Raw genomic sequence first — 24,867 nt, 5'->3', positions numbered from 1 at the left:
CATTCTTTCCTTCTCCTCAGGAAAATGCCCACAAAGTGCATCCATCAGTCTTTATTTCTTGTTTTTCCTTGTTTTGTTTTTTTTTAAAAGGAAACTAAGTGTACTAGCACCCGTAACCTGTCAGCTCATGAGAGGCCAGCACCACATTCTTTGTAGTTCAACCAAGAACTTCAGACCACAATTTGGCAGTTCCCAAAGCAGTCTACAACAGTATCCTCACGTATCTGGGCTGTAGTAACACATTTCCCCTTGAAGCTCTGAAACTTAATTTCTCCTGTCCTCTGACAACGCACTACCCTGGAGCCATGTCACCTGGCATTCTTTGGAGATAATTGCTGCCTGTGTGCTTTTTTCCACTGCCTGAACACCAGTAAACAGAAACCAGCTGATTTTAGCCATGGCCATTTCAGCTTCTCCAGATGAACAGTCTTAACCCCCGCAAATACCTGATATTTTTGTTCTGTTCAGCTTTTCCCTAGCTTTAATCTTTGTCCCTCTCACAGAAAACATTACCAAGTCCTATGTTTTTTGTGTTTCGACTTGTTTTCATAGTCATTCTAGCCGTGTGCTAACAAACAAAAAACAATCCAAACAACCTCCCAAACCTAACCAAAACTCAAAAGCTCCCATGCCTTTTCTGGAGAAAATGCCTTCTCCTAAAGATGCAACTACTCCTTTAATCTGTGTGGACTGCAAAGTGTGTAGAATTCTCCTCCCTGGAAAGAAAAAACTCCAAACTTTTAAAGTGATCTTAATAGCTGGCAAGGAGAGCTGCAATGTCATTTGCGTAATTGTCCTCTGCTCAGCTGGAATTTGGAAGACAATCTGCAGTTACCTCTCATTGCTCAGCCTGCACCAGGGATTCATGGCTGCACAAAGGCTGCCTTTGCTATCACCCTGGGATGCCTGTACATCCTTCAGGTTTTTAATATTTCTTTCTGCTATTATCACATTTAGTTTGGCTGATGTTAATAAAACCAGGAGTTTTGGTGGACCTTATACACGTTTTATTAGTCAAACAGTGCTGCAATACAAAAATGATTGTGATTAGTGTGACAAAGAAATGGCATCTGCTTAATGCTTTGAGGATCAGGTTATCTTTGGGTTGAAACAAGATGGATTTGTGAGAAGCAAACCCATTGGACTGTGTTTTTTACACACAACAGTAGAGCATAGTATGCTGCTAATGTTCAGGAAATCAGCTTTCTCAGAGAAAATATTTAAGTAAAAAAATATAACTATTACTGTATAAAACAGGAATGTTTCCTGTTGGAGAACTCAACACCACTGGCTAAAGTGCAAATTTAAGAACGTGCAATGGGCCAGACAGAGAATTTGGTCTGGCTTTGTGGTTGCTGCTCTGTAAACGGATTTTAGCACTGCAGTCTATTCTGCTCCGGCAGATAAATGGACCGTCATATATACCGTCAGGCGGAATTAAAGCCACATTTGGTTTTCCAAAATTGTACCCAGTTTTCCCCTCCAGCTTGTGCCCTGCGCCACTGCTCAGCACAAAAGAGGGAAGGCGGTAACAAAGCATAACCAGGCTAATTAGGTCAGAGCCAAGCCGGGCGCGATACGGCCACTGCAGCCCTCCTCGTCCTCGTCCTCCTCTCTCCAGAAGGTGGAAAGCCTCCGCTCCGCTCCCGCCGGGCACCGCAGCTCTCCCCGGCGCGGGAGCGGCCCTCGGGCCGAGCCCGCCCCCGCCCCGGGGCTGCCCCGCCGCGGGGCCACGGCTGGGGCTCGGCCCGGGCGCCGAGCGGGGCTAAGCGCCTCCCCTCGCCCCTGTCCCCCGCCCCTCGCCAGCCCTGCCCCGCCGCCTGGCACCGCCGCGCCGGCCCCGAGCGCTCCCCGCGCCGCCGCTCCGCTGCCGCTGCTGCTCGGCCCGGCCGGGCGGGGACTTGGCAGCAACTCCCGGGCAGAGAGCGAGAGTGCCTGCCCCCGCTCCGCTCCGGCTCTTGGGTGGAGGAAGGTCTGAGTTCGGCCGAGGAGCAGCAGCAGCCGCCGCCGCCGGAGAGGAAGAGGCAGGAGGGGCGAGAGAGAGACGGAGAGGCGGCTGGAGCCCCCCAAAGTACCCCCCCATCCCTGCACTGCAGGCTACATTTCCAGCTTCATGGGCAAAGTGTGGAAACAGCAGATGTACCCCCAGTACACCACCTACTACTACCCCCAGTATCTGCAGGCGAAGGTAGGGTCCGGCACGCCGGGCGGCGCGGCGGGTCTGGGGCTGGCCCCGCTCCGGGCGGCCGGACAGGGCCGAGCCCGGGCGGGAGCTCCGCGGCTGGGGCACGGCCCGGGGGAGGCGGTCAGGCTGCAGCGGGGGACGGAGACAGGAAAGAGCCGGCAGCCCCTTCCTGCCGCCCGCCGCCGCCCCGGGAGCCCCCGCCGGGCTTCCACCGCTCCCTTCTCGCTCCCGACCGTGCAGTCTCCGACCTGACTCCCCTCTCTCCTTTCCCCTCCCGCTGTCGGTCCCTCCTCTTCCCCAGGGCTCTCGGCGTGTCTCCTCCTTCCCAGCCGCGTCCTCGGCCGCCCCGCCGCAGAGCGGAGCGCTGCGGGCCGCGCTCCCGCCGCCTTCGCCCGGCGCAGCCCCGGGAAGGCGGCGAGAGGAGCCCAAGTTCGGCCGGCTGGGGCTGCCATGGCCGTGCCTCAGCCGCGGCGGGGGTGCCGTGGCATCAGGGGTGGCAGGGCGTGCTTGCTGCTGCGGTGGGGATGGCCGTCATTCCAATTAAATACGGGCACTGGGGAAGCTGTCGGTTTCGGGTGGATACTCATTGTCTGTGGAGTTGGACCTTTGTGAGCTGCCACCTCGCAGTTTTCAAACTGGATTAAAAAAAACCGAATTGAGGGTCCGAGTGGTGATGAGTAATGTTGTACACGAGTAGCTGCTGTTTGCGGAGATATTGATGCTAGTAGTTCTTGCCGTGGAGGATCTCCACCTTTTTCCCTTTCTCCTTCAAGTCTTTAAGGGCAGCCAGCCCCACTGCTCTAGAAGCATCATGCTGCAAACTGGCAGATGCAGGGGTGGTTGCATCAGCTGTCTGGAACATTTAGCATAAGCCTTTCCAACCACCAGTGACACTCCTCACAAATCAAAACAGACCCATATGAGGCTTCTATGTGTGAACTTTTTTTAGAGGTTATTACCGTGGTGTGGGTTTGGTTGTGATTTTTCTATTTTTTTGCTATTGAACTGTCTTGCCTCTTTGGCAATGACAGGAAAGAATTCCCTTCCCTTTATCTGCACACTTGATCGGCTCTTCTTTTTATTGTGTTTGTGTTACTGTATTGTGAAATGTATTTTAGACTGCTTGGCTGAAAAATAAATTCCATTTGACAGTCATGAGACATTCTACAAGGCAGCAAGTGAGGAGGCTTTGAAATGTCCTTTCATATATATACAGAAATTGATAGAAATGTGATGAAGGTCTTTAGGTGATTTGAAATGACTAATCTGTTACATATGTAATCGACATCAGACTAAAGATGGACAGACTATAGCCATTTAAAGATTAAGCTGCAGAATAATCACTGCAGTACGGTTTACATACATATATTTAATGCATTGTTTTAAAGAAAGGTGGAATACCTAAAGGACAGCCTTTCGCATCATTTAGCTATATGACTATATGCACATTCTCAAATGAAACAAATGTCTTTATTCAGAAACTTTTACCCTTGTGGTTTTGTGTGGCAATTGTAAGTTATAAACCAAGTACATAACATGTAATATACATAAAGCAGTCACTTGGCTGTTTTGACCTGTAAATAATTTAAGAGGGAGATAAACTCTGATAGCTTATAGTAGTTAGTAAAGAATAATCCTAGAAATCCATGATCCTCTGAGAAAACATGATGGACTGTCTTTTGAAAATGTTTCCTGTACAGATAATTTAATATTGATTTGTATTACAGTCAGTGACATCTTCAAACTGCCTTTCAGTCTTTGCTATAAAATTATACAGCCTGAAATTACACTGCTCTGTTTCAGCAGAGAGAACTCAGAGCCATTTGACCTACACACATGAATTGAAATATCTAAGATCCAGTGAAAGTTTCCTGTTTTCAGAGATCCTGATTTTATAAAAGAAACAAAATAAAAATAGGTAGGTGTCTTCTTCGTATAGATACAGTGACCTGTGACAGTAGGTTTTGATACTCCAGTATGCAGAATCCAGTAATATAAGCAATCTTTCCACAGTGGATCCCCTCTGAACATGTAGAAATATTAATTTAATTCATAGTTTTTAGCTGTTCTGTTCTTTGGGCCCCAAAACAGCTCATTTTCCACTCTATGTCCACTCTTTCAGTAATTCTGGAGAAATCTTTGGGTTTTTTAAAGATAAATGATAACAGAAGTGAATCGCTTTGCCAATGAACGATGGGTAATAATACATGATTATACTGGGGGAGGTATGAAAATCTCCTGAACGAGAAGTTCTGCTTCTCATCTTATCCTTATTTAAATTATGATGGAAAATCTGCTGACTAATAATCTGCAAATCAATAACTAGGAGGTGACAGGAATTTCTTGAAGGTGGCTTTTTCTTCAGAGCACTTAAAAATACTCATTAGATAAATTGCATACATTCCTAATAGCTCTTTAGGTTAAAATGTTGATGTGGTCAACTATTTTAATTGCTATTAATGTGTTACAGATTTTAAAAAACTTTTTTTTTTTTATTAGACTGTTATGAGCTTCACAGTCTTATTTGTCAAGTATTCAAGCTGGTCTACTGATATATTCTGTGAGGAAATATAAATATTTGCTGTGATTCAGCACCTCCCTCCCTCTAGTCTTAGGGAGCTCAGCATCAAAAGAGATTAGTGAAACCATGGGTTTAAATAAAAAGGACAAAAATTACTATTGGAAGAAGACTTTTAAATTGAAATATCATTATGGCAATGAAAACAGTTGGAAATTGCTTTAAGTTGAAGCTTGTAAAACCTTCAGTTTTCTGACAGTTTTTACTCTGGAATTATGCATTTGACATATCTGCTGAATTTTGTGTCTTCTAATGAGTGTATGTTTTAGGACAGTTCCTGTATTGCAACATTGTATGGATTCTCAGAGATCATCGAAAATATTTTCCAAGTTCAATTGATGTTTCTAATGGTTTAGGTGCTTTCTTTAACCATATTTCTGTAACATTGTTTTTCACATTTTAACTCAGTTATATCCAATTTCCATACTTGAAGCTTTACTTATAATTGAGAGATCTTGTATTTGAATGTTTTGAAAAATTATTTTCATTAAGATACATGTGTTCTACCAGTGCTTAAAGGTCTGTCTGCGCAGGAGTAAAACCTGGCTGTGCCAGGCAGAGTATTTTAATATTTAACAAGACAGAGGACACATAAACAAATAGAAATGTGTAGAGACATGTTAGGCCACAATCTATTTGCTTTGGTCAAGTAAGAAATAAAAGTGGGTCTGTGTTTTGTTTTCCCTTATCAAATGGAATTCAGGATCACAATGCACACAACAGTTTACAACTAAATCATGATAACTACCTGTATTACTGGTATTCCCTTGGAGAGTAATGTGGCAATGTGAGTAATTCTACTAGGAGGCTTCTCTATCATAAAGGAAAGCTCTTTGTGTAAGAGAGAGTTTGTGGAAGAAGGCAACATTTCCTATAGATAGCATGGTTTATCTAAAGTGTAATCATTTAGCAGTTCTAAATAATACCTATGTGATACTTGAATTCTAGTTATTTTGTATGGTATTAGGTAACAAAACCTAGAACTAATGAAGTTTTGTAAATCTTGCTAAATTATCTTTGAGTGGGCTTTGAACTTTATTATTTGGTAGCTGCAAAACTGCTGTTTTGGCAGCACTGAGAAGAACCAATATTTCTAGAAGTTGTGTGGGTTTGTAGGCAGGACTGTAGATTGATATAAACCGTAGTGAGCAGGCATGCCATGTCAAAGCCTTGTTCTCAGGTTGATGGGAGCAAACTTTAAAATAGGAACACTTAATTTTTATCCAAGCCTGTTGATGGCAGAGTAAGAAGGAACTCAGTTAACAGTGTTAAACCAAGTAGACATGAAATTGTCTTATTAGCAGACACTAGATAAGCTGCAGTTTAGTGTCCATATATGAAATTAATAGACCAATGTAGAACCTTCAGCTTCTAAAGCTGAGCTTATAAAGCTGAACTTCTAAAATTTGGTTCAGGTAGCCTGTGATGAACTAGAAATATGCCCTTAATGAAGTGTTTCTAGGAACTCTTGCTGGAATAATGCTTATATATGCAAAAGCCTCTCTAAAAATGTTGGATGGTAGCAAAGTTCATACAAAGCCCTGCAAGAATTCATATAATGTATTTTAGTGTACATCATTGTAACTCTCTAAACAAATCTGATAAAGGAACGTGAACTGTAGAAACACTTCACACCACCATCATCTGGAACACTGGCTTCAGTGAAGTCAGTGTGAGTTTTAACTTTCATTTCAGATAAGTAACATTTACTAGAACCTTGATTTATTGTTGGGTTATGCTAATCATTTGGAGGTGATTTGCAATGCCAGATGGTCATAATTTTCAGAGGAGCAAAAGTTAGGGAGTGCAACTTAAGAGATTGTGTGATTGGGGCTGGAATCAAGGAAAAGTGGCAATGACATCCATAAAGTGTGTTAATTTTATATTTTTCTCTCCTGTTAAAAAGAGTTTTTAAAATGCCACAACTTTTCTCCCTGAATCCAACCTCCTTATAAAGAGGTTGATAAATACACGCATGCTGCAGACTGAATTTGCAAATGACAAAGTAAAAAATACTTTCTCCACTGAATCAGTGGTGGAAATTACAGGTTCTTATTAGCTTTGTGTCCTAGAAGTTTGAGACTAAACTTATCCCTACAGTACCCCACGCTTTGGGCTTAATTTGATACTGTGTGATTTGTGTAATTTAACAAATGTCAACAAAATTTTCAACCTTCTTTGTGATTCTGTAGTAACTTTACTGCAGACATATGAGCAGATCCTAATTCTGATGGTCATGTGGGACTGACTTTAACAGAAAAGTGATAAACTGATATATGACTTGAAGTAGTCTCGAGACATTTATTCAGTGCTGTTTTCCTTTTGTATTTTGATTGTTAACCCCCTCCAGGCACAGGGTTTGTGAATGTGAAGTTTATATCCAGTAAGTAGGCAACAGCTGTAAGAAGGCAGAATTACACAATGTCTGATTTGTGCTTGTGTATTTTCTAGCTTTACCCTCAGCACAGGATCCCAGGGCAGTCATGAAAGGTGTGCAATAAGTTTGTGTGGGGAGAAGCTAATTTTCTTTGAATAAAACAGTTCTTTAAAGTATGTTTTTTTTTTTCAAAACTCAGCTGTTACTATTCATAATGATAGTAGTTTTTTTCCTTGTTACTTTTAAACCAGAACTGAGCACACTATATACTTCTAAGTATTTTGCTTCTAGTTTGTGCATAAGTCTCTAGGTCTCAATCTCAAGGATGAAATTTCCTTAGTAAATTTCTGAGCTTCCACTCAGTGTTGAAAGAACAAAGAAAAGGTAGGCAATGTTTCCCAATGAAGAATAATACAATGTAGCAAAGCATTGTTTTCTAAATAAATTTTTCTATAAAACAATACCTTTAAGAAATATCTGTTTAGTATATACATCAGAAAAACTCCTTGGACACAATTTTTCGTCTGCTTTGAAATCCAAGTAGCAAAGTTTGAGCTATCAATGTTGATAGTTAGATGCATCACTCAGAAAGGTAATTGATGCTACTAAGACAGTGCTTCTAATGAAAGAAATGTGATTGTGATAGTAGTAAAGAAGTTTGAACAAAGGTGTAGTAATAAATGGGAAAGTATATCTTGGTACAATTAACATATTTCAGTTTCAATCTTTCATAATCAAGAGCGATTAACAATGGTTTTAAAAAATAAGTTGGTGTTCATTAAATTATGCTTTTTGTTTGAGAAATAGTTCCTTGAAGATGTATGCTCAGATTTAGCTAAAACTATATACTTGGTTTTTGTTCAATTGTATAGACTCTGTGGCCTGTGCAAAGTAGTATTCACAACTATTTCTACTGGAAAAGCTCCTACTTTGCTAAAAAAGTGAAAAATGTTGGAAAAGCATGTTGATAAAAATCTGTTCTATTTGAGTTTAATTCATTTCAGTCAAAACAGACACAAAACAGATTCAGGTCATATCTACTGTGGTTAAATAGATGATAACTATTTTCTGACTTCATGCATCTTCCTAGTCTTCCTCAGCTGAAAATACCAAGATCTTCATTGAAATGTTATTTCAGTAAATTCTAAGCTGAATTATGTTATCTCAGAATTGAGGAAGTCAAAGAGCTTGGACTCTTTGGGTAGGTAGAGCCAGATCCAGGGCTCACTTGTTCCATGGTAGCTTTTGGAGCGCTATAGTTGTTCATAGTCTGAGATCGTAAGGGCACATTTAGTCTCAGTTGCTTTGACTAGATGAAAACATTTCAAAATACATTTAAACTAAGTTTCTGAAATCTCAGCATGCATGTAAGGCCTGTGAGAAATGCTTCAGAATCATTCCAGGTAGATACACGGAGCTTACCGATACAAAATGCAACACAAAGTGTTCGGTGTGACCCTTGTACATTGAGAGGGAAGTATTGAGGTTTTCTAGAGAGGTGAACAGGCTTCACTTTGTGGATTTTACAACAGGTTAAGAAGTGAATTCCTGTGCTTGTCTCTTGGCAACACACACTGACACAATTTCCACAGCAGTTTATAAGCTGTGGTAGTATCTGTGACCTCTTCTATCCCTCAGGCTATAGCTACATAATCACTTTTATTTTACATAACTATGCACAGCAGCCAAAAAGTGCAATCTTGTCTTCCCCCATTGCTCACAGCAACCAATTCTTCCCCCTGGGCTGGCCCTAGCATTTGTATGATTGGTCTGTGAGCTGAATCAAGAAACCAGTCTGGCTGAAAGCTAAGCCCAAAGCCCCCAGCTGCAGTACCTTTTTACAGTGGAGCAACTAATGAGATACTTAAGAAGTTTGAGATTTTCATGGCTGTAGGTGAAGTTGTCTCCAAAAGAAGTCCACCCCTTTGGGTCTCACTTTTGTCTCATGCAGTGAGGCCGTGGAGTTCTTCTGGATTAAAGGTTTTGGGGCCTTGGCCAACAGTGCTGCTGATTACACATAAATGCAGACAACTGTTAACCTTTTTTTTTTTTCTATGATTTTATCTTCTTTTTTGTTGTTTTAAATTGTGTTAGATGTTGGTGCACTAAGTGTTAAAAAACCTTTTGAGTGTGTCTTTCATTCTTAGGACCAATGATCATGGAGGTAAGTGTGAAATAATTTGCTGAGAGGGCTTAAGTTAGGTATAGGCCTGGGAGGAAAGAAAGAATCAAATGTAAATGAAACTTCCAGAGGCCTTGTGGCATAGTGTTACATCTAACTTTCCATTTTCAGCACAGTGCAACATTGATATTTTATTTCATTCTGGGGAAAGAGGGGAGAAGGCTGGCATTTCAAATTAGCAGCAGCTGCAGAATTAAGACAAGGGTGTTAGTGACTCATTTGGAAAAGTACTAGCTAAAACATTCTGTCTCCTAGAAAAAACATTAAAGAAGGGTTTATGATACAAACTCTGAATTTTGTGAATAGTGTCAGTGACCCTCTGGTTTCCTCTGGATAGCTTTCCTGATTAGTGACCGTTTGCTTTTGATTATTGCACATGAGAGTAAGGGGAATACATGGGAACATTTTGGAGGGGGAAACATGCCTCCTATCAGGGTCAAAGATTCCAGAATGCCTCTTACTTCTTTTGACCCAGTCAGTTGTCTAAAAGCTCAGATTATTATTGTCCCAGGTCACTGGAAAAAGGGCTCTATGTAGTAGTTTCTCTGATGCATTTGAATAAATGACAGAGTAGTCAAACTCCAGTTTCCCTGAACACAGGAAACTTGGATCATAGAAGGAGTTTCCTTGTTCTCAGTCCCAAATTTCTTGCCCCAATTCACTATTCTCACTGCTTCGGCCTTTTAGTGTTCTGTATTCACAGTGTTTATATTTTGGTTGTTCTCTACTCTTTCTACATCTGTATTTGGGTGAGGTTTTTTCCTTTCTCTGATGAATATGGGTATTTCCCTGTTTTATGCCTAGGTCCTGCAAATGGCTTTATTTAGAAGAGCAGATTATTTTAAGAAGAGATGGCTAAGGGGAGATCTAATCGCTGTCTAAGTGTATCAAATAAGAACACATTGAAAAAGTGGAGACAGACGCTTCTTGGGGATGGATGGGGATAGGATCACAGGATACCAGGAGCTCTCTAAATCAGCCTTCTGCTCAAATCAGGTTTGTCTAGATGATCAGACCAGGTTGCTTAGAGCATTATTCGGTCTGTTCTTGAAAGTCTTCAAGGATGGAGATGTACAGCCTGTCAGCACAACCTGTTTCAATGCTAGCTATTCTTGTAGTGATTTTTTTTTTCCTTATTTCCAGTTTGAATTTCTCTTTTTTTTTTTTCAATTTAGGCTCATTGACTTATCCTCACACCATGGACCACTGTAAGAACCTGGCCTCTTCTCCTTGATACCCTCCTCATAAATCTCCATTCTATAAAAGGAAAGTTGCTATTAATTCCCACCAAAGTGTCCATTTCTCCAGTATGAACAAACCCAGTTCCTTCAGCTTTTCACAGATTATGTGATCCAGCCCCCAGCTGTCTTGACAGTCCTGCACTGAACTCACTCTGGCTTATCAGTGCTGTTTAGTGGGGGCTCAGAACTGCATGTGGGATTCTGAATGGAGCCTTTCAAATGGGGAATAGTCACCTCCCTTTCTGAATGCAGCCCAGCAGGAACAGCAGAGCACGCTGCTGGCTTATGCTTGGCTGGCTGCATGCCACAGCCCCCAGGTCTGTTCCAGCAGAGCTGCTCCTCAGCCAGTCACTTCTCAGCTGACAATTTCAAGGGACTCTTCCTTTACAGGTGCAGAACTTTGCACTTCTCTGAGGTAAAAATGTTGAACACACCAGTCCCAGTATAGCCACTGGTAGTGCTTCAGGCATGCCATTCACTGCCCTCCCCTTGTCTACAGAGCTGGTAGTTTTATCACAGGGGAGAATAGGCAATAGGGTGCAACAGAGTGGACACTAGTTAGGACATAAGAAAATTGTAATTTGATATGAAGAATTTTTTTTTTACTATAAGTGTAACCTGAAGGTACTGAGGCAAGTTCTGGAATCTCTTGGAGATGGTAAAAAACTCAACTGGACAAGGTCCTGAGCAACCTGCTCCTGGAGGGAAGTTGGACTGTATGACCTCCAGTTGTCCTTCCCAAACTAGTGTGTGATTCTGTAGCCATCGTCAGCATAAGAGGCTCTAAAGAAACTGTTACTCTTCCTTCCATGCTCCATCCTTGTAGGCTGTGCTGTGGAATTTGGAAAGGTATAGAAGGAAATCCCTTTTTCTGTTTAACAGAACATGCATTATACAAATATGCAAATAGCATTTCAATAATCATAAATCATGCAAATTCCTTTATCCCATTTTAGCAAATATCTTGTTTAAGCTGCTTAAAATTTGAGGGTTTAGGTTTGTCTATTTATTTTTCTCCTGGCAGAAGATTATAGTGCTACGAAATTATGCTGTAAATTGTGATAGACTTGTATGCATTCTTATACCAAACCACTTTCTTAGGCTGACATTTCTTGTTCCTGCATCAAATCTGAATGTGTTGATAAGTTTTTGTCTGGAGCACAGATTAAAAATTAAATAAAACAGTAATTAACTCCCAAATGTTGTTTCTTTCCAAGCAGACATACAGAGGTACAGCAGAATACTGAGGAAGGCAGTATTCTTTCTAGCAGAAAAAAATGGAAGTATTGGCACATTCCTATTGCTTTTCACTAACAGTTCTGCTATATTTCATATGACTTTTCTTCCAAATCACAGTAAGTTCATCAGCTGCAGGAGCTATGGATACATGAAAGGCTTCCAAAGCCACCCACCCAACTTCTTTAGCTCACTCTGCTTTTATTAGCACTTCTTCCCAGTGTCTTTTATATACTCTTCCCCCAGATTTTCTAGGGATTTTCAATGGCAGGTATAATAATAGGAACTCACATGTTCCCAAATCCTGGAGTTAATCTTAAAGATGCTGCTTTTACTAGATCTTAAAAAAAATAAAATCACAGCTATGGTTGTCAACCAGATTGGTGATGAGAAAAACATGTAAAACCCACCAAATGTCAGTTCATTTTTACTCTGCTAACTAAACTGATCATAGTTGTCCATTAAGTCTGAAAATAATTAATCTGTTAGGTGCCAGAATATAAATTTAGGGACCAACACTGGATTAAGCTGGCCCTAAGATGACTGTCATTGCCAGAGAGTCAAAGATAGCAGCAGTATCACTGCAAGTCATTATAGCAGAAAAGAAGTTACCAGTTGAATACTTGTTACTTTTTGCTTTGTCCTGGAATGTTTACTCTGGGCTATCCAAATATAAAAAAGTGCAGATTTTTCAAAAAAATACAGAATTGTGAAAAAAAATGAAGATACATTTGTGTATTAGGGCTGTCTTTGCTCTTAGGTATCTTAAATGCTATTCTTGAATTTTATTTAGTTGAGGGCCTGGGATCAGGGAGAAGTGTTACCAAGCATGTAATACATGTTGAGTAGCTATGCTACTTTCTGGAGAAATAGCAAAATACCACAGTAAAAATTAAAGAGAATGACAAAAGTTTACTTTGCCATGTTGCCCCCAGAAGAGGCAGAAAAGCAACTATGCATATTTTATATTTGTTGCCTCTTTCCTTCTTTTAAAATTGAAAGTGGAATTCTATGTCAGATGAATAATTGAATAATGATTAAATGAATAATACATGCCTTTTTTATTCATATGAAGTATAATGGGTCATTTTCTATGCTTACTTACACTCTAGTCAGCTCTATCAAGACTAGTATAAATAACTCTCTTACTGATATTTATATGAAGTTTAGAAATGTCTATATGACAAACAACAGAACTCCTGGCATTTCTGTGGCACACCTTTTAAAAGTAGGAGTTTATCTGAGTGCTGTCTTCCAAAATGTTTTCTGTCCTTCTCATTGATGGAAACTGCTACTGCTGTCATCCAGGGAGGATGCTGCACATCCCAGTGCTCTGGTGGTGCTGGTATACACACATTTTTAAAATGTGTTGGATGTATAGACTAGCTTAGATTTGCCTACCAGTTGCTAAAAAATATTCATAGTAGGTTCAATTTCCTTGATTGATCAGTTACTGTTATTCTTTGATCTTTGAAAGTGTGGTGCCTCATCTGCAGGATAGCCTGTGCTTCAAGTAATTTAGATATTGGACAACTAGTGAAGTATGGATATGCATGTATTATTTATAAAATACTCTGGGTTGCTGTCAGCTGTGTAATGAAGGCATTCATGTGTAAAATGGGCACTAGTTTGTGATTTTTTCCTAAATTAGGACCTCAGTCCTTCTCTTGACACTGATACTGAACTCCATGTGTTCTTTAATTTAAATGTCCCTAAAATGTAGTCTGTGCAGAAAAAATCATGCACCAGAATCTTCCTTTTATGTCAAGAAATAGTAAACATAATCTTAAGCTGAATATTTATTTTATTGCAGTCCCCCATTTTTCAGTTTAAATGATCTGGAAAATCTCCAGACCATACCAGACAGCCTGTAGCTTTAAAGCAGAGTTCAGAAGCCTCGGGATGCCTTGGAGACAGAGGAAAGAAGGCTCACCAGTATCAAGGGTTGTGTACAAATTTGAGCAACTCTGGCTTGCCTAATTACTGGAAGATGTTGGGAGACTGAGCTGGGATTTCTGGGAGTACAAAGCTGAGAGCTTTGTCTGGAAGTGACAAATGTTTCACAGTTTTAGTGAGAATCTTTTGATAATTGATACTTACAGGAATAACATCTGGAAAAGAGGAAAGGAAATCATCTCTCAGAATGCCACTGAGATAACAGCAGAGAAGTAGTCTGGGTTCTGTAGTTTTATTTAATGTTGACCTCATGGAAGTGACCTTTAGAATTATCCAGTGTTAGTCCTTGCTGCCACATTGAGACCCAGAGCACCTGGTCTTGAGAGTGGTGGGTTTGCAGAGAAGGGAGATGGTTCCATGGGACTGTTCCAGTTTGATTCCTCTGCCCCCAGCACTGAGCTTGTCTCTGGAACTGGCTTAAATAGGCTCTGAAAAGCTGGCTGTAGACCTGTCTCTTGAGCCCTGTGTTGTCATTTGAGATAGGAAAAGAGAAAAAGGTAACTGAAAAGTATGAAGCCAAATGGAGGGGAAATGTAGTTTGAAAGAGGAAAAATGCTGCAGGGAGCAGATAAGGGAAAAGAATAAGTGAAAAGAGCAGAGAAGGGCAGAAGCCAAATTCAGTGGAGAGGCTGTGTGGCATGTTTGCCAGAGCATGGCACAAGAAGACACCTCCAGCTGCCAGACCATCCATGGGGAGTTGCATCTCCAACAAAAGGAGATTGAAGGCAGTATTCTGCAAGAACTCAGTTTGGGGACTGCTAAAGTTCAGCAAGAATAAAAGGTTACTTTTACAAAAACAATGGATGATTTTGGGGAACAGACAAAGACCTCTGGGTATGGCCTTGTTTTATACAGATTGTGAAGGGACAAAAGGTACTCCTGGGGCAAATGTGAGTTATCTTTGCCTCTTATTTGCTGCAGTCCTGTTGTGATACTGGGTATAAAGTTAGAGAGGTAAACTTCTCAGAACTGAACAGTTTGGTGTTTCTTTTTACTTCTTGTAGTTTATACTTCTGTTTTCTTATTACACTGAAACTAGAGGAAATGCAAGGACTTCCTGAACGCTCTCAAGCAATGTAGTGGTGTTGCAATTCTTTTGGATATTTTATATGTTCATAAATTCTCTTGTCCTGATAGGCATGGCATGAATCTGAATCCAAGAAAATAGCAGAATAGCAAAGACTCAATGGAGCTAGTATCCACTTAGTAGATAGAATACCACTTCTCCTAGTACAAGTGGCTAAAGAGAAAAGAAACCCAAAAGGCTTTCATCTCAATATAAAAGATCAGGAAGAGTATGCATGGGGAATAGATCTCAGTTTAAATTATGCAGTATTTCAGTCACAGTGAAGCTTAGAATTTGTAGTAACATTCTTTTGTCTTTAGACTTCATAAGTAGAGAGCCATGCTTTATTACATTAAAGTTTTCCTTGTTCATTTGTGCTGGTTTTACTATGCCAGAGCCCTTATGTGTCCAAACACCCTGCTCTGGTCAGCTGTCAGTCAGCTCAAGGCTAAGGTCCATCACTGCAGCCTGAGCAGATCCCCTGTTTAGACTAGAAATAGGATTCTAGCCTGCTTTGGAGAGCAGAGAGGTGGGCTTTGTGTTTCAATTAAGATCACTTGGAGGAGAAAATGGGACCAAGAGCAGGTTAGAAGTGCTCAAGTCATCACTGCTGATTTGTAGTTTCTGTAACTGAAATAGAATGAGCTGCATATTTTAATTCATTTTATGTGAAGTGGCTGGAATTAATGTGTGTTACGGCCTTTGGTGGTGGTGGAGATCATGATATTCCAAGGGAGTGGCACACAGAGCTTGTTTTATGTCACAGTCTACCCTTGTGGAGCAACACAACCCACAAAAGGGTTTTGGTTTTATGGAGGAGTTGCAAATAATGCAGAGTGAATTTGCACTATGAGTATGCTGTCCTGAAGCAATAACTACATCCAAATGAGAGAAGATCCTTTTTATTTTGTTCAGGTGTAACATCTGTGTTCTGTAGCTTTTGGTTTTCTTTCTTTTGGATGCTTTTTTTTTTTTTAATCACAGGGTATATTGGTGATGTTAACACTCAAAAATGATAAAATCTCAGAGTTTTGCAGCATATAGTTTCATCCTGCATCTCTCTTGTGTGCAGTCATCCCCTGAGAATGGTATTTGGCATCAAGTTCCTTGATTCTGACAGCAGGGATCCTTGGGAGGTAACTGCTGTGCCAGCACTGGGCACAGTGTTAGCGCAGCGAGCGCTGGTGGAAGGCCAGGTATAAGGATTTGTTAACTATTCTGGAAAACTTGTCCCCAGATAGTTTCAAGGGGACAGAGCTTTCTTCTTGAAAAATAGTGCCATTATCCAAAACAGATCAATCCACTTTCAAAGCCAGCTAAACAAGAAAAGGAATTCTTCTTCTGCGAGGTGATTGCCTTGTCACAGTGTTACTTGCAGATGTTGTTAAATTTAAATCTATTAATGGATGCATGAGGTTTCTGTTCCTGCATCTTTCCAGGATGAAGCCTTAAAGGTTTGATGATACTGAAGTGTTAGAGAGTAAAAGCTGTCAACGGTGCAGAATATTGATGCCAACAAGATTTAGAGCTTGTCTGCACTTAAAAATATAATGGAATTTTTAAATAAATGTTTTTCTGGAATTATTGAGCATATTAAATTCCCATATAGATGTTCATATAACTACATATCCCTATCCAGGATTATTTCAGAATAGTTCTGGTAATTTTCCAAATGGAGACAAGACTTAATTAAGCTTACTCAGTGTGCTAAACTTGTGTCACCTAAAACTCTATTAACTATATTGTCCTCTAATTAATTATTTTAATAGTTTAAATTATATTACTAAATCCAGTAATAGCAGAAGTAAATAAATGCACAATGAATATTTATTCCCTTCACTAAGTGAGCATTTTGCCTGCCTGCAGTGTTCAGGACTGGGCTGCAGAGCACTTGGCAGAACACAGATGAGATTTCTCTGCATTCTTTTTGATGTCTCTTTTCTTGAGAATTATAAAAACTGAAATTACAAAGGTATCTTTGATTTAATTTTAAATGGAAAGGTTTCTAGGGTTCTGCAGTAGTGCAAAACACAAGTAATTACCTGAGTGTATCATAACTGTATTAACACAAGTAAATACCAAGAGTTTTAGAAGTAAAAAGTTATGTTGTACAGCGCAATGAATATGAAGTTGCTTAGCTTTATAAAAGTCGCATTTACTATGATACATATGTAGACATTAATTTAATTACAATAAGTGTGGCATGAGAGACCAGCTCTTCTCAGTTGTAACCCTCCAATTAAAATTGGAGGGGAATGGAGTTAAATAACTAATGCCAAGTAGAATTTGATGCTAATACAGAAAAAACTTAGTTGCAGTGTGCAGCATGATCTACTTTTGTGACTCGTACAGACTTCAAAGAGAATTGTACATTTGCATCCCAGGGCAGAAATTGGCTGTGTGCTTGGAAGCATGAAATCTCTCAAGGTAATACTTCATAACTATGGAATGCATCCCATGACTGATATGTAGCTAAGAACTAAGAATCAAGTTACACACTAGGAATACTTGAAATTAAATATTTTTCTAGTTAAAGAGAGCATTATGCTGGGTAAACAATCCATGTTTTCTTTTTCCAGGGATGCATCAGAGCATAAATATATGAAGCATTTAAATATGTATGTTTGTATTTCCTGGTCTTTATTGGATTTATTAATAATTCTTTAGGAAAAAAAGACTTTTCCTTGAGTTAATTTATTAGTTTTGTGTTTGATTCTTGAAGTATCTACTTTTAATTTCTTTTTACATTCTTTTTTTTTTTTTCATTCCAATTAAGTTTGGAATTTCTGATTTTAGGCAATTAATTTCCAAACATACCAACTTGTTTCAGTGAGAAAGAAGCAAATATCCCTAAAATCTTATTAGCATCTTCACAGAAGCATTTACTAAGGCACCGTGAGTGGTCTTTTATGAAAAAAAAGTTAGCAAGAACAAAAAAATTAATTGGTGAACTTTGTTGCATCTAAGATGTACAATAATATACTGGCTTTTCATTCTCACAGTGACCCAGACCCTTGCAGGTACAAGGGAGCTGTTTCATCCTCAAGTGGATGCTCCTTCTGTAGTGTCAACTCTGCTCACTCTTCTGAATCCATTCCCAGTACAAGCTGAAGCCCCATTCTGGGCAGATTTAATGAGGGGTGTTGGAACCCTTCTAGCTTGTTTTCTTCCCATGGTGCTCCTGCCTTCTTACAGCATTGTTGTGCCAGGGAAGGTGATGATCAAGATTTTGGCTAAACAGGTCTCACAGTTGGGGAGACCCTTGTGTGTTGCCTTTGAGCGATGTAAGAAACTGCTGAGGATCCAGCCAAACCTTCAGAAAGCAATAGAAGAGGATGCTTATTTGAAATGAAATGCATAGTAAAGGAAAAGCAGATTTTTTAATATTTGTTCTTTTGTTTGATGTTCTGTTGGTGTGAGCCCAGGTGGGCTGTCTCTGAAAGGAAGCTGGGTGTGGTACTTGGTGCAGTTTGTTGTTCGTTGTCCCCTTGGAGCAGGCTGGCAGCCCTGCACACAGGCTGGGCATCCACTGCACGGTGTGAGGGCTCAGGGGCTTCGTGCCTCGGGGAAATCCAGGGCACAGAGTGCCCTTAGGAATAAGCAAAAGGGATAGTCCAAGTGTTTTGTGTGATAATACTTGGGTTTAAAGTGGGCTGTTACTTTTTTTTTAAACTTTGTTGCATTCTTTGAGTTCAATATCCTGTGACTAATGGGTACTATTAGGGAAATCTCCAATGTTCAGAGATAATGTCAGGCTCCGCGCAGACCTGATAAAGAGCAATGCAGCACATTAATCTCATTGTCAGAAGACCTATATATACATCTCAGCTGCAGCAGAAATGGTGTTTTTTGCTAATACTTTATTTCTGTCAGTTTTAACAACCTTCAGCTCTGCATTACAATCCGTAAAATGCTTAATCATTAAAACAGCATTTGGAAGTTATTAAAGTAGTTAAGAATATTCACATGATTAAAAATCTGAAGTTCTATCTGACCTTTGCAGATCAAGTCCAAAGTATTTTGCTTGTCTTTACCAGAGCTCTGAATTGCTTAGGTTCTGACAAGCGCATAGATTAAAATGTTGATGTGCTATACTTTGTGTAAGTTTTTGGAAATATATAGTTGGGATTGGGTAAACGCTATACTGTTTTTTCTGTTATGTTGCAAAATAAAAGCCATTTACAAAAAATAAAATGCAGCAGCATTTATATAATAGAAACTTGGAATACTGTAAATTTTGTTCTTGCAGCAAGAAATGAACTCTCTTCTTAAATGGAACTGAAGTTTAGGAATGCAGTGTTCTTTGTCTCATAATTGTCTGCCTACACACACTCAGTCTGTACTTCGAACAACTCGCCACTGAAGAAGCACATGTCCTGTATTTTAGGTCTCAGATGTATGCTTTTGTAGTTGAAGATGTCTTTACATTAACAAAAATAACTTCATAATGGTTATACCTAAGAGCTAATGGTGCCGGTTTTACATTATTATGTGCATACATACTTGTTAGAACATGAATGATATTTTCAGAGTAGCCATACATTTTGTGGAACTTTTAAGTATTTTTGGCTCCATTAAAGTCTTCAACATCACGTTTGTTGAATATGCATTTTTTCTTTTTGAATCTAGTATCTCCATTTGTTGGGCAGTGATGAATATGTTCTCTAGGCAATAGATCAGTTCTCCATCCAAGAAAACAACAGGATATAAACAGAATATTAGACAAGGGCTTTAGAGGACAACCTATCAATATGTAAAAGAAAAAGCTCAGCCTGGTATGATGCCTCTAACTGGGCTTCAGAAGAGGTAAATATAAAACTATAAAGAAAAGCAACTGTCATTAAAAGCTAAGCCTAAAAAGCACAAGCTTCATTATCGTGCTGATCTGGATGAACCTTAAACAATGTTTACAGTAAGGTTTGGAGAGTTGCCTAGCAGTGGTGTATACACAATTAAACAACATAGCTGAACTTTTCTTTCATGTCAGCATACTGCTAAAAAGACCTCCATTGTACTCATATGATAGTCATTCTTGGAACTTACAACATAAACAGGAGGAGAGAACATTGACGAGTAATTCTATCCCATGGTGGCTGAGTGCATCGAGGGGCACGACTGCATTTTCACCTGTACAGCTTAAGGAGTAAATGATATATACAAAATAATGGTGAGGGTATAGCAAAAACTGAACTCAGTTTGGACACGTGAATGTGTACCTGAATTTGGGAGTTGCAAGTATGGACTAATAGTTATTTAACATATTGCAAGATTAATTCTGATTGGTTTGGGCACTCTTATTTCTGTGACTAATAAGCATCCATACACTCGTCCTTGCTTTGGTATAGTAACGCATGAAAGGCAGACACAAATTACTGAAGGAATAAAGGAGAGCCACAGCAACAAGCCAGTTGGTAGACTTTGAAAGTGGATCATCTGAATTGTAACTTTAGTTCAGCGTGTCATTAGTGCCAGAAATACTTGTGTTTCACAATATAACTAGGAGTTTCCAGAATCATCAGTATTATTTTATATTTATTCTAGTTATTTTAAATTTTTTATTTCAGAACAAATTATTTTGGATACTTTTACATACATATACAACATAACAATTCTTGTATTGCTTGCAACTAATGTTATTTTTTCAGTTTTTCATTAACTGGCCACCCTCAGTTCCTATTAAGCTGTTTATTTTTATGTAGAGACCATACCCAAATGAACATTTTTAATGAAAAACTTGGTATTAATGGATGTATGTAAAAATGGAAGGTAAAGTAGGATATGAATTTAAATGTACAGTAAGTAATGTAAGTTGTTGACTTAATTGTACAACAATTAATGAGATTGTGTGCAGTTAATGACACTACAGAAAAATGGACACTAGTTGAATGGTATATGAAAAATATTCATCCACATCCAGGAGAGAGCAGTTCAAAGCTTACAAAGAAATTTTAAACATAAATCACAGAATGGGTCAGTTTGGAAGGGACCAGAGTAGGTAATTTGATCCAACCTCCCTGTTTAAGTGGGATCATCCCAGAGCACATGGCACAGGATTGTATCCAGACAGTTCTGCAATATCTCCAGTCAGGGACACTCCACAATCTCTCCGGGCAACCTGTTCCAGTGCTCAGTCACTGCACAAGTAAAGTTCTTCCTCATGTTCATGTAGGACTTGCTGTGCATCAGCTTCTGCCCTTTGCCTCTTGTCCTGTTGGTTGGTACTGGCAGAGCCAGGGCCATCCTCTTGTCACTCTCTCTTCAGACACTGACAGACATTGATGAGGTCCCCTCTCAGATGTCTCTTCTGGAAGCTGAACAGGCCCAGCTCCCTCAGCCACTCCTCATAAGAGAGATGCTCCAGTCCTTTAATTATCTTCACAGTCCTCTGAGGCTGGATGTGCTCCAGGAGCTCCATGTCTCTTTTCCTGATAAGTGGACACAGCACTCCAGATGTGCCTCACCAGGCCTGAGCAGAGGGGCAGGATCAGCTCCTCTGACCTGCTGGCAATGCTCTTCCCAAAGCACCTCAGGATCCTCTTGGCTTCTTGGCCACAAGGGCGCTGCTGCCTCCAGGAGAGCTTCTCATCCACCAGGATCCCCAGGTCCTTTTCCACAGAGCTGCTTCCCAGCAGGTCGGCTCTCAGCTTGTGTTGGTGTGTGGGGTTATTTCTTCCCAGGTGCAGGAGCCTGCATTTGTTTCAAATAGATAATGTTTTCTTTCAAAAATCCTTTTTCTTAATCAACACCTCTTGACCTTTGCATTCTGTTGGAATAGTACTAACCCTGTGCAATTTCAGATAATCACAACACTCGCCCATCAGAGATGAAAACAGGTTTTTGTGTTATTTGCAGACTTGAAATTAAGGTGTTTAACCTATACATTCCTTTCACTGAGCTGTTTTTACTGCTCATTGACCAAAAATTACTCACACTGCTGTCTGAAATTGCAGTTTATTACAGTTGTGATAGAATAATTATATTCTACTCTATACTAGAGCTGATAATAAAAGGGAAAATAATAATTTTGTGTTGTCAAGACCCTCAATCCCTCAGTGGTGAATAACTTTCAGTTTTCAAAAAAAGACCTCTCATTTATCTGGACAAATACTCAGCTGGAGAACACTGACATGCTAGTATTACTGCTTTAAAAGATCAGACTTTAGGAGTAGTGCATGGACTCTTGTGGGAGAAGTAGATAAAAAATTTCATTAGCAATCCTGTGGCATGTTTGCTAACAGCATTAGAAAGTGCTCTTCCAAGCAGCCCAATCAAGAAGTGAATGTACGGGGACTTTATTACCTTTGAAGTATATTTTCTCAAATTACTGTCCTTTGAATTAGGCTTTTCTGTCAGATGTAATTATGTTATATTGCCAGCTGTTGCCAGTACCTTTCCCTCATTTTTAATACAAAAAAGTTTCTTTAGTATTTAATGAGTTCTTTCTTTTTAAATTAGATGACTTTTTTTATATTCTGTGAAGCCAAAGAAAGGCCCTGGCTTGCAAAGTGAAATGAATGTCTTGGTGGTCTAGGTGCAAAAACTGATGGATAGCCACTGGGTAGACCAAGAGAGGAATTCACCATTTGCTGGTACACAGCTTTGTGCCTGCAGGTGTAAACAAGCTCCCTGTGGGGACACCCTGGGTTTAGCCAGTGGCTGGTACTTCTAATGGAGAGGGAAAAACTCCAAAAGCTGTTAGAGTTCACTTTCAATTGCAACCAGCACATTTCCTTTAAGACTGTAAGAATATCATGCTACACAGCATGTCTTGTGGCTGTAAAGAATTCTGCCTTAATAAAATTTTAATGTTTGCTAATATAAATCTACCTTCTCATTGCTGGCAGCACATAATTTTCTTCTAATAATGGCATGCATTTGTAGTTACTCCCTCTGTGTACGGGTGTCAACAGTCCTGGTTGAGATCAGGGGTTGTCACTGCTTCCATGATAAATTTGTGTTAACTACAGCCAGAGTGTCTTTCATTTGTTATATTAACTCATAAACTGGGACTTCGCTCAAAACTACCTTATAGAAAATAATTTCTACAAAATATGTTTCTCTGATTTTTTTTTTATTTTAAGAGGAAGCTACTTATCTTATTTGAATGTTACTTGTCTTTTAACAGTGACTTAGCTTTTTAAAGTAAGTGAGAGGATGTTACTTGATATTTCAAAGTGTGGGCCAAAAGTCTTTATAGTTCAATGATAATATGACTGGATTAATTTTCTAAGGCATTCACTCAAATATTAGTAAAGTATTAAAATAAATATCAAAAGATAAAAATAAAATACATCTTCTAGTAAATATTTTCTGGATCTAACTAATGTTGCTTTAAGGGCTACAGAATGATGAGGTCCAATTTATGCATGAAAACAGGCCTAAAATGATACATGAGAAATGCCCAAGCATTGCACTGTTCCCTGTCCAGTTTCATAACTGTTGTGATTATCTCATTAGATTTGATACATCCAGTTGTTGTACGTTCATGTCAAGATCACGTCAGCTACACAAATAATTATTTCAGTGGAATTCATAGTCCTGCGTTACCTTGCAGAAATTCAGTGATATATGTTCACTTACTCATTGTTTCCAGGGAAGACTAACATGAATTTGTAGACCTTTCTGCCCAACACACCCAGACGAGCAGGTTTAATTTTGTGCAAATATTCTTTATTTGCTCAGTCCCTAACCACCGATGTGATTGGTAATAGATAAATGAGGAATCCAGATACAAATCATACAATAGGCTTCACTTCTAGTGATCTCCATAAAATCATGATGCTTAACCTACGCATTGTTTGAATAGTTTAGGGTTTTCTTTTAAGGTAAATTCTAAATACAAATTGCTGGAATGTTGCTGCTGTGAATCGTTACTGAAATTTACATTTCTACATCAATTCTTTCTGGAAATTGTTGTTGTTGATTTTTTCATGACACAAAAAGCATGACAAAAAAGGCATGAGCCGGTTCAATTTGTAGACATAAAAAAAAGACAAACCACTGTAATCCATCAACCTAATTATGGTATTAAAAATGGACATCTCCAGACTTCATGCTTCCTTTTTTAACTTCTGCACAATGACAAAAAGGGATGTGGTGTACATGTGAAGCAACATGAATTTGCAGTCAGAAAAGAGAACTATTAACTATTAACAATGGAGTTAATAAACCTCCGTGGATGCAATCCTGAGGGACTTTATGTGTCCTATTATACAGCACTGGGATTACTTGTAGTAGTGTAGGGATTTGTTCTGGGACTTTACAGGGTTGCCACCCAACCATTTTGTGGCTTCCAAGATATGCAGAGCTTTTATAAAACTCAGAAGAGCTGAAGAGAGTAGGGAAAGCATTTCTTTATATGTAGTCAGGACATGCAGGTCTTATGGTGCCATCACATTTTAAACAGAACTCTCCAGTGCTTTCACTAGCAAGTTGTACTTGAGAATTGATGGCAAGAATATGACCCCGGTGTGGTGTGTGCTTGCAGGCTGAGCGGTGGTGGGAGGCCAGCTGTGGAATGTGGGAAAGTGGCTGAACTGCTGAAGTCATGCAGGGAATGTTAAATGTGTCTCCAGCTGGCAGGGAGCTGTGGCTTAAACACAAGCTCCAGGTTCTGGGCATTGCCGAGTGTTCCCGGCACCCTCGGCTCCCGCTGCCCTCAGCATGGCGCCGATACAAGTCGCAGATGGATTGAGAAGAAAATTAGATGCTTGTCACCTTTTAGGGGAGTTTTAATGGCAAATGGAGTGAGGCAGTGAAGGCTGAAAGTTTCTTATTGTGAACTAAGTGTTATGGTAGCACAACCAGTGAGAATTGTGGTTCGGAAAAGTTAATGCTGCAAAGAAAAAGAGCTCTCATATTTTTCTTTTAATCCTTGGGGTATGGTTCTTGTCGAGAAAATACAATTCACCCTTCTTTAACAGTCCTCTAAATTCAGGGTGGGGGGAGTGGCAGGTGTGTGTGTATGTGTTCTCCTGCAGCTTAGCCAACACATTCCAGCTTCACAGTAAAAGCACCAGAGGCAGGGACTGCCATCTACCTGGCAT

The 24,867-nt window shown here is 39.8% G+C and overlaps 1 protein-coding gene across 6 annotated transcripts in view; it reads left to right on the top strand.

Moving 5' to 3' along the window:
• The first annotated feature begins 1,733 nt into the window (after window positions 1–1,733).
• RBMS1 (RNA binding motif single stranded interacting protein 1) overlaps window positions 1,734–24,867 on the top strand; it is a 142,041-nt gene continuing 118,907 nt past the window's right edge. For 4 of the 6 annotated variants that reach the window (XM_085585056.1, XM_085585055.1, XM_085585054.1 and 1 more), the window contains exon 1: window positions 1,850–2,188. In XM_085585056.1, coding sequence (XP_085441182.1) covers window positions 2,114–2,188 — 75 coding nt within the window. In that variant the 5' untranslated portion in view covers window positions 1,850–2,113. Of the gene's footprint in view, window positions 2,189–24,867 lie in introns of all 6 variants that reach the window. The other 2 variants (XM_021526280.4, XM_021526281.4) reach the window with 2 other exon arrangements.

This window comes from Lonchura striata, chromosome 7, assembly GCF_050655825.1.
Source record: "Lonchura striata isolate lonStrDom1 chromosome 7, ASM5065582v1, whole genome shotgun sequence".
In the NCBI taxonomy this organism is placed as follows: Eukaryota; Metazoa; Chordata; class Aves; order Passeriformes; family Estrildidae; genus Lonchura; species Lonchura striata.
Note: the sequence above shows the minus strand (reverse complement) of the source record. Positions and strands in the feature narration are given on the sequence as shown.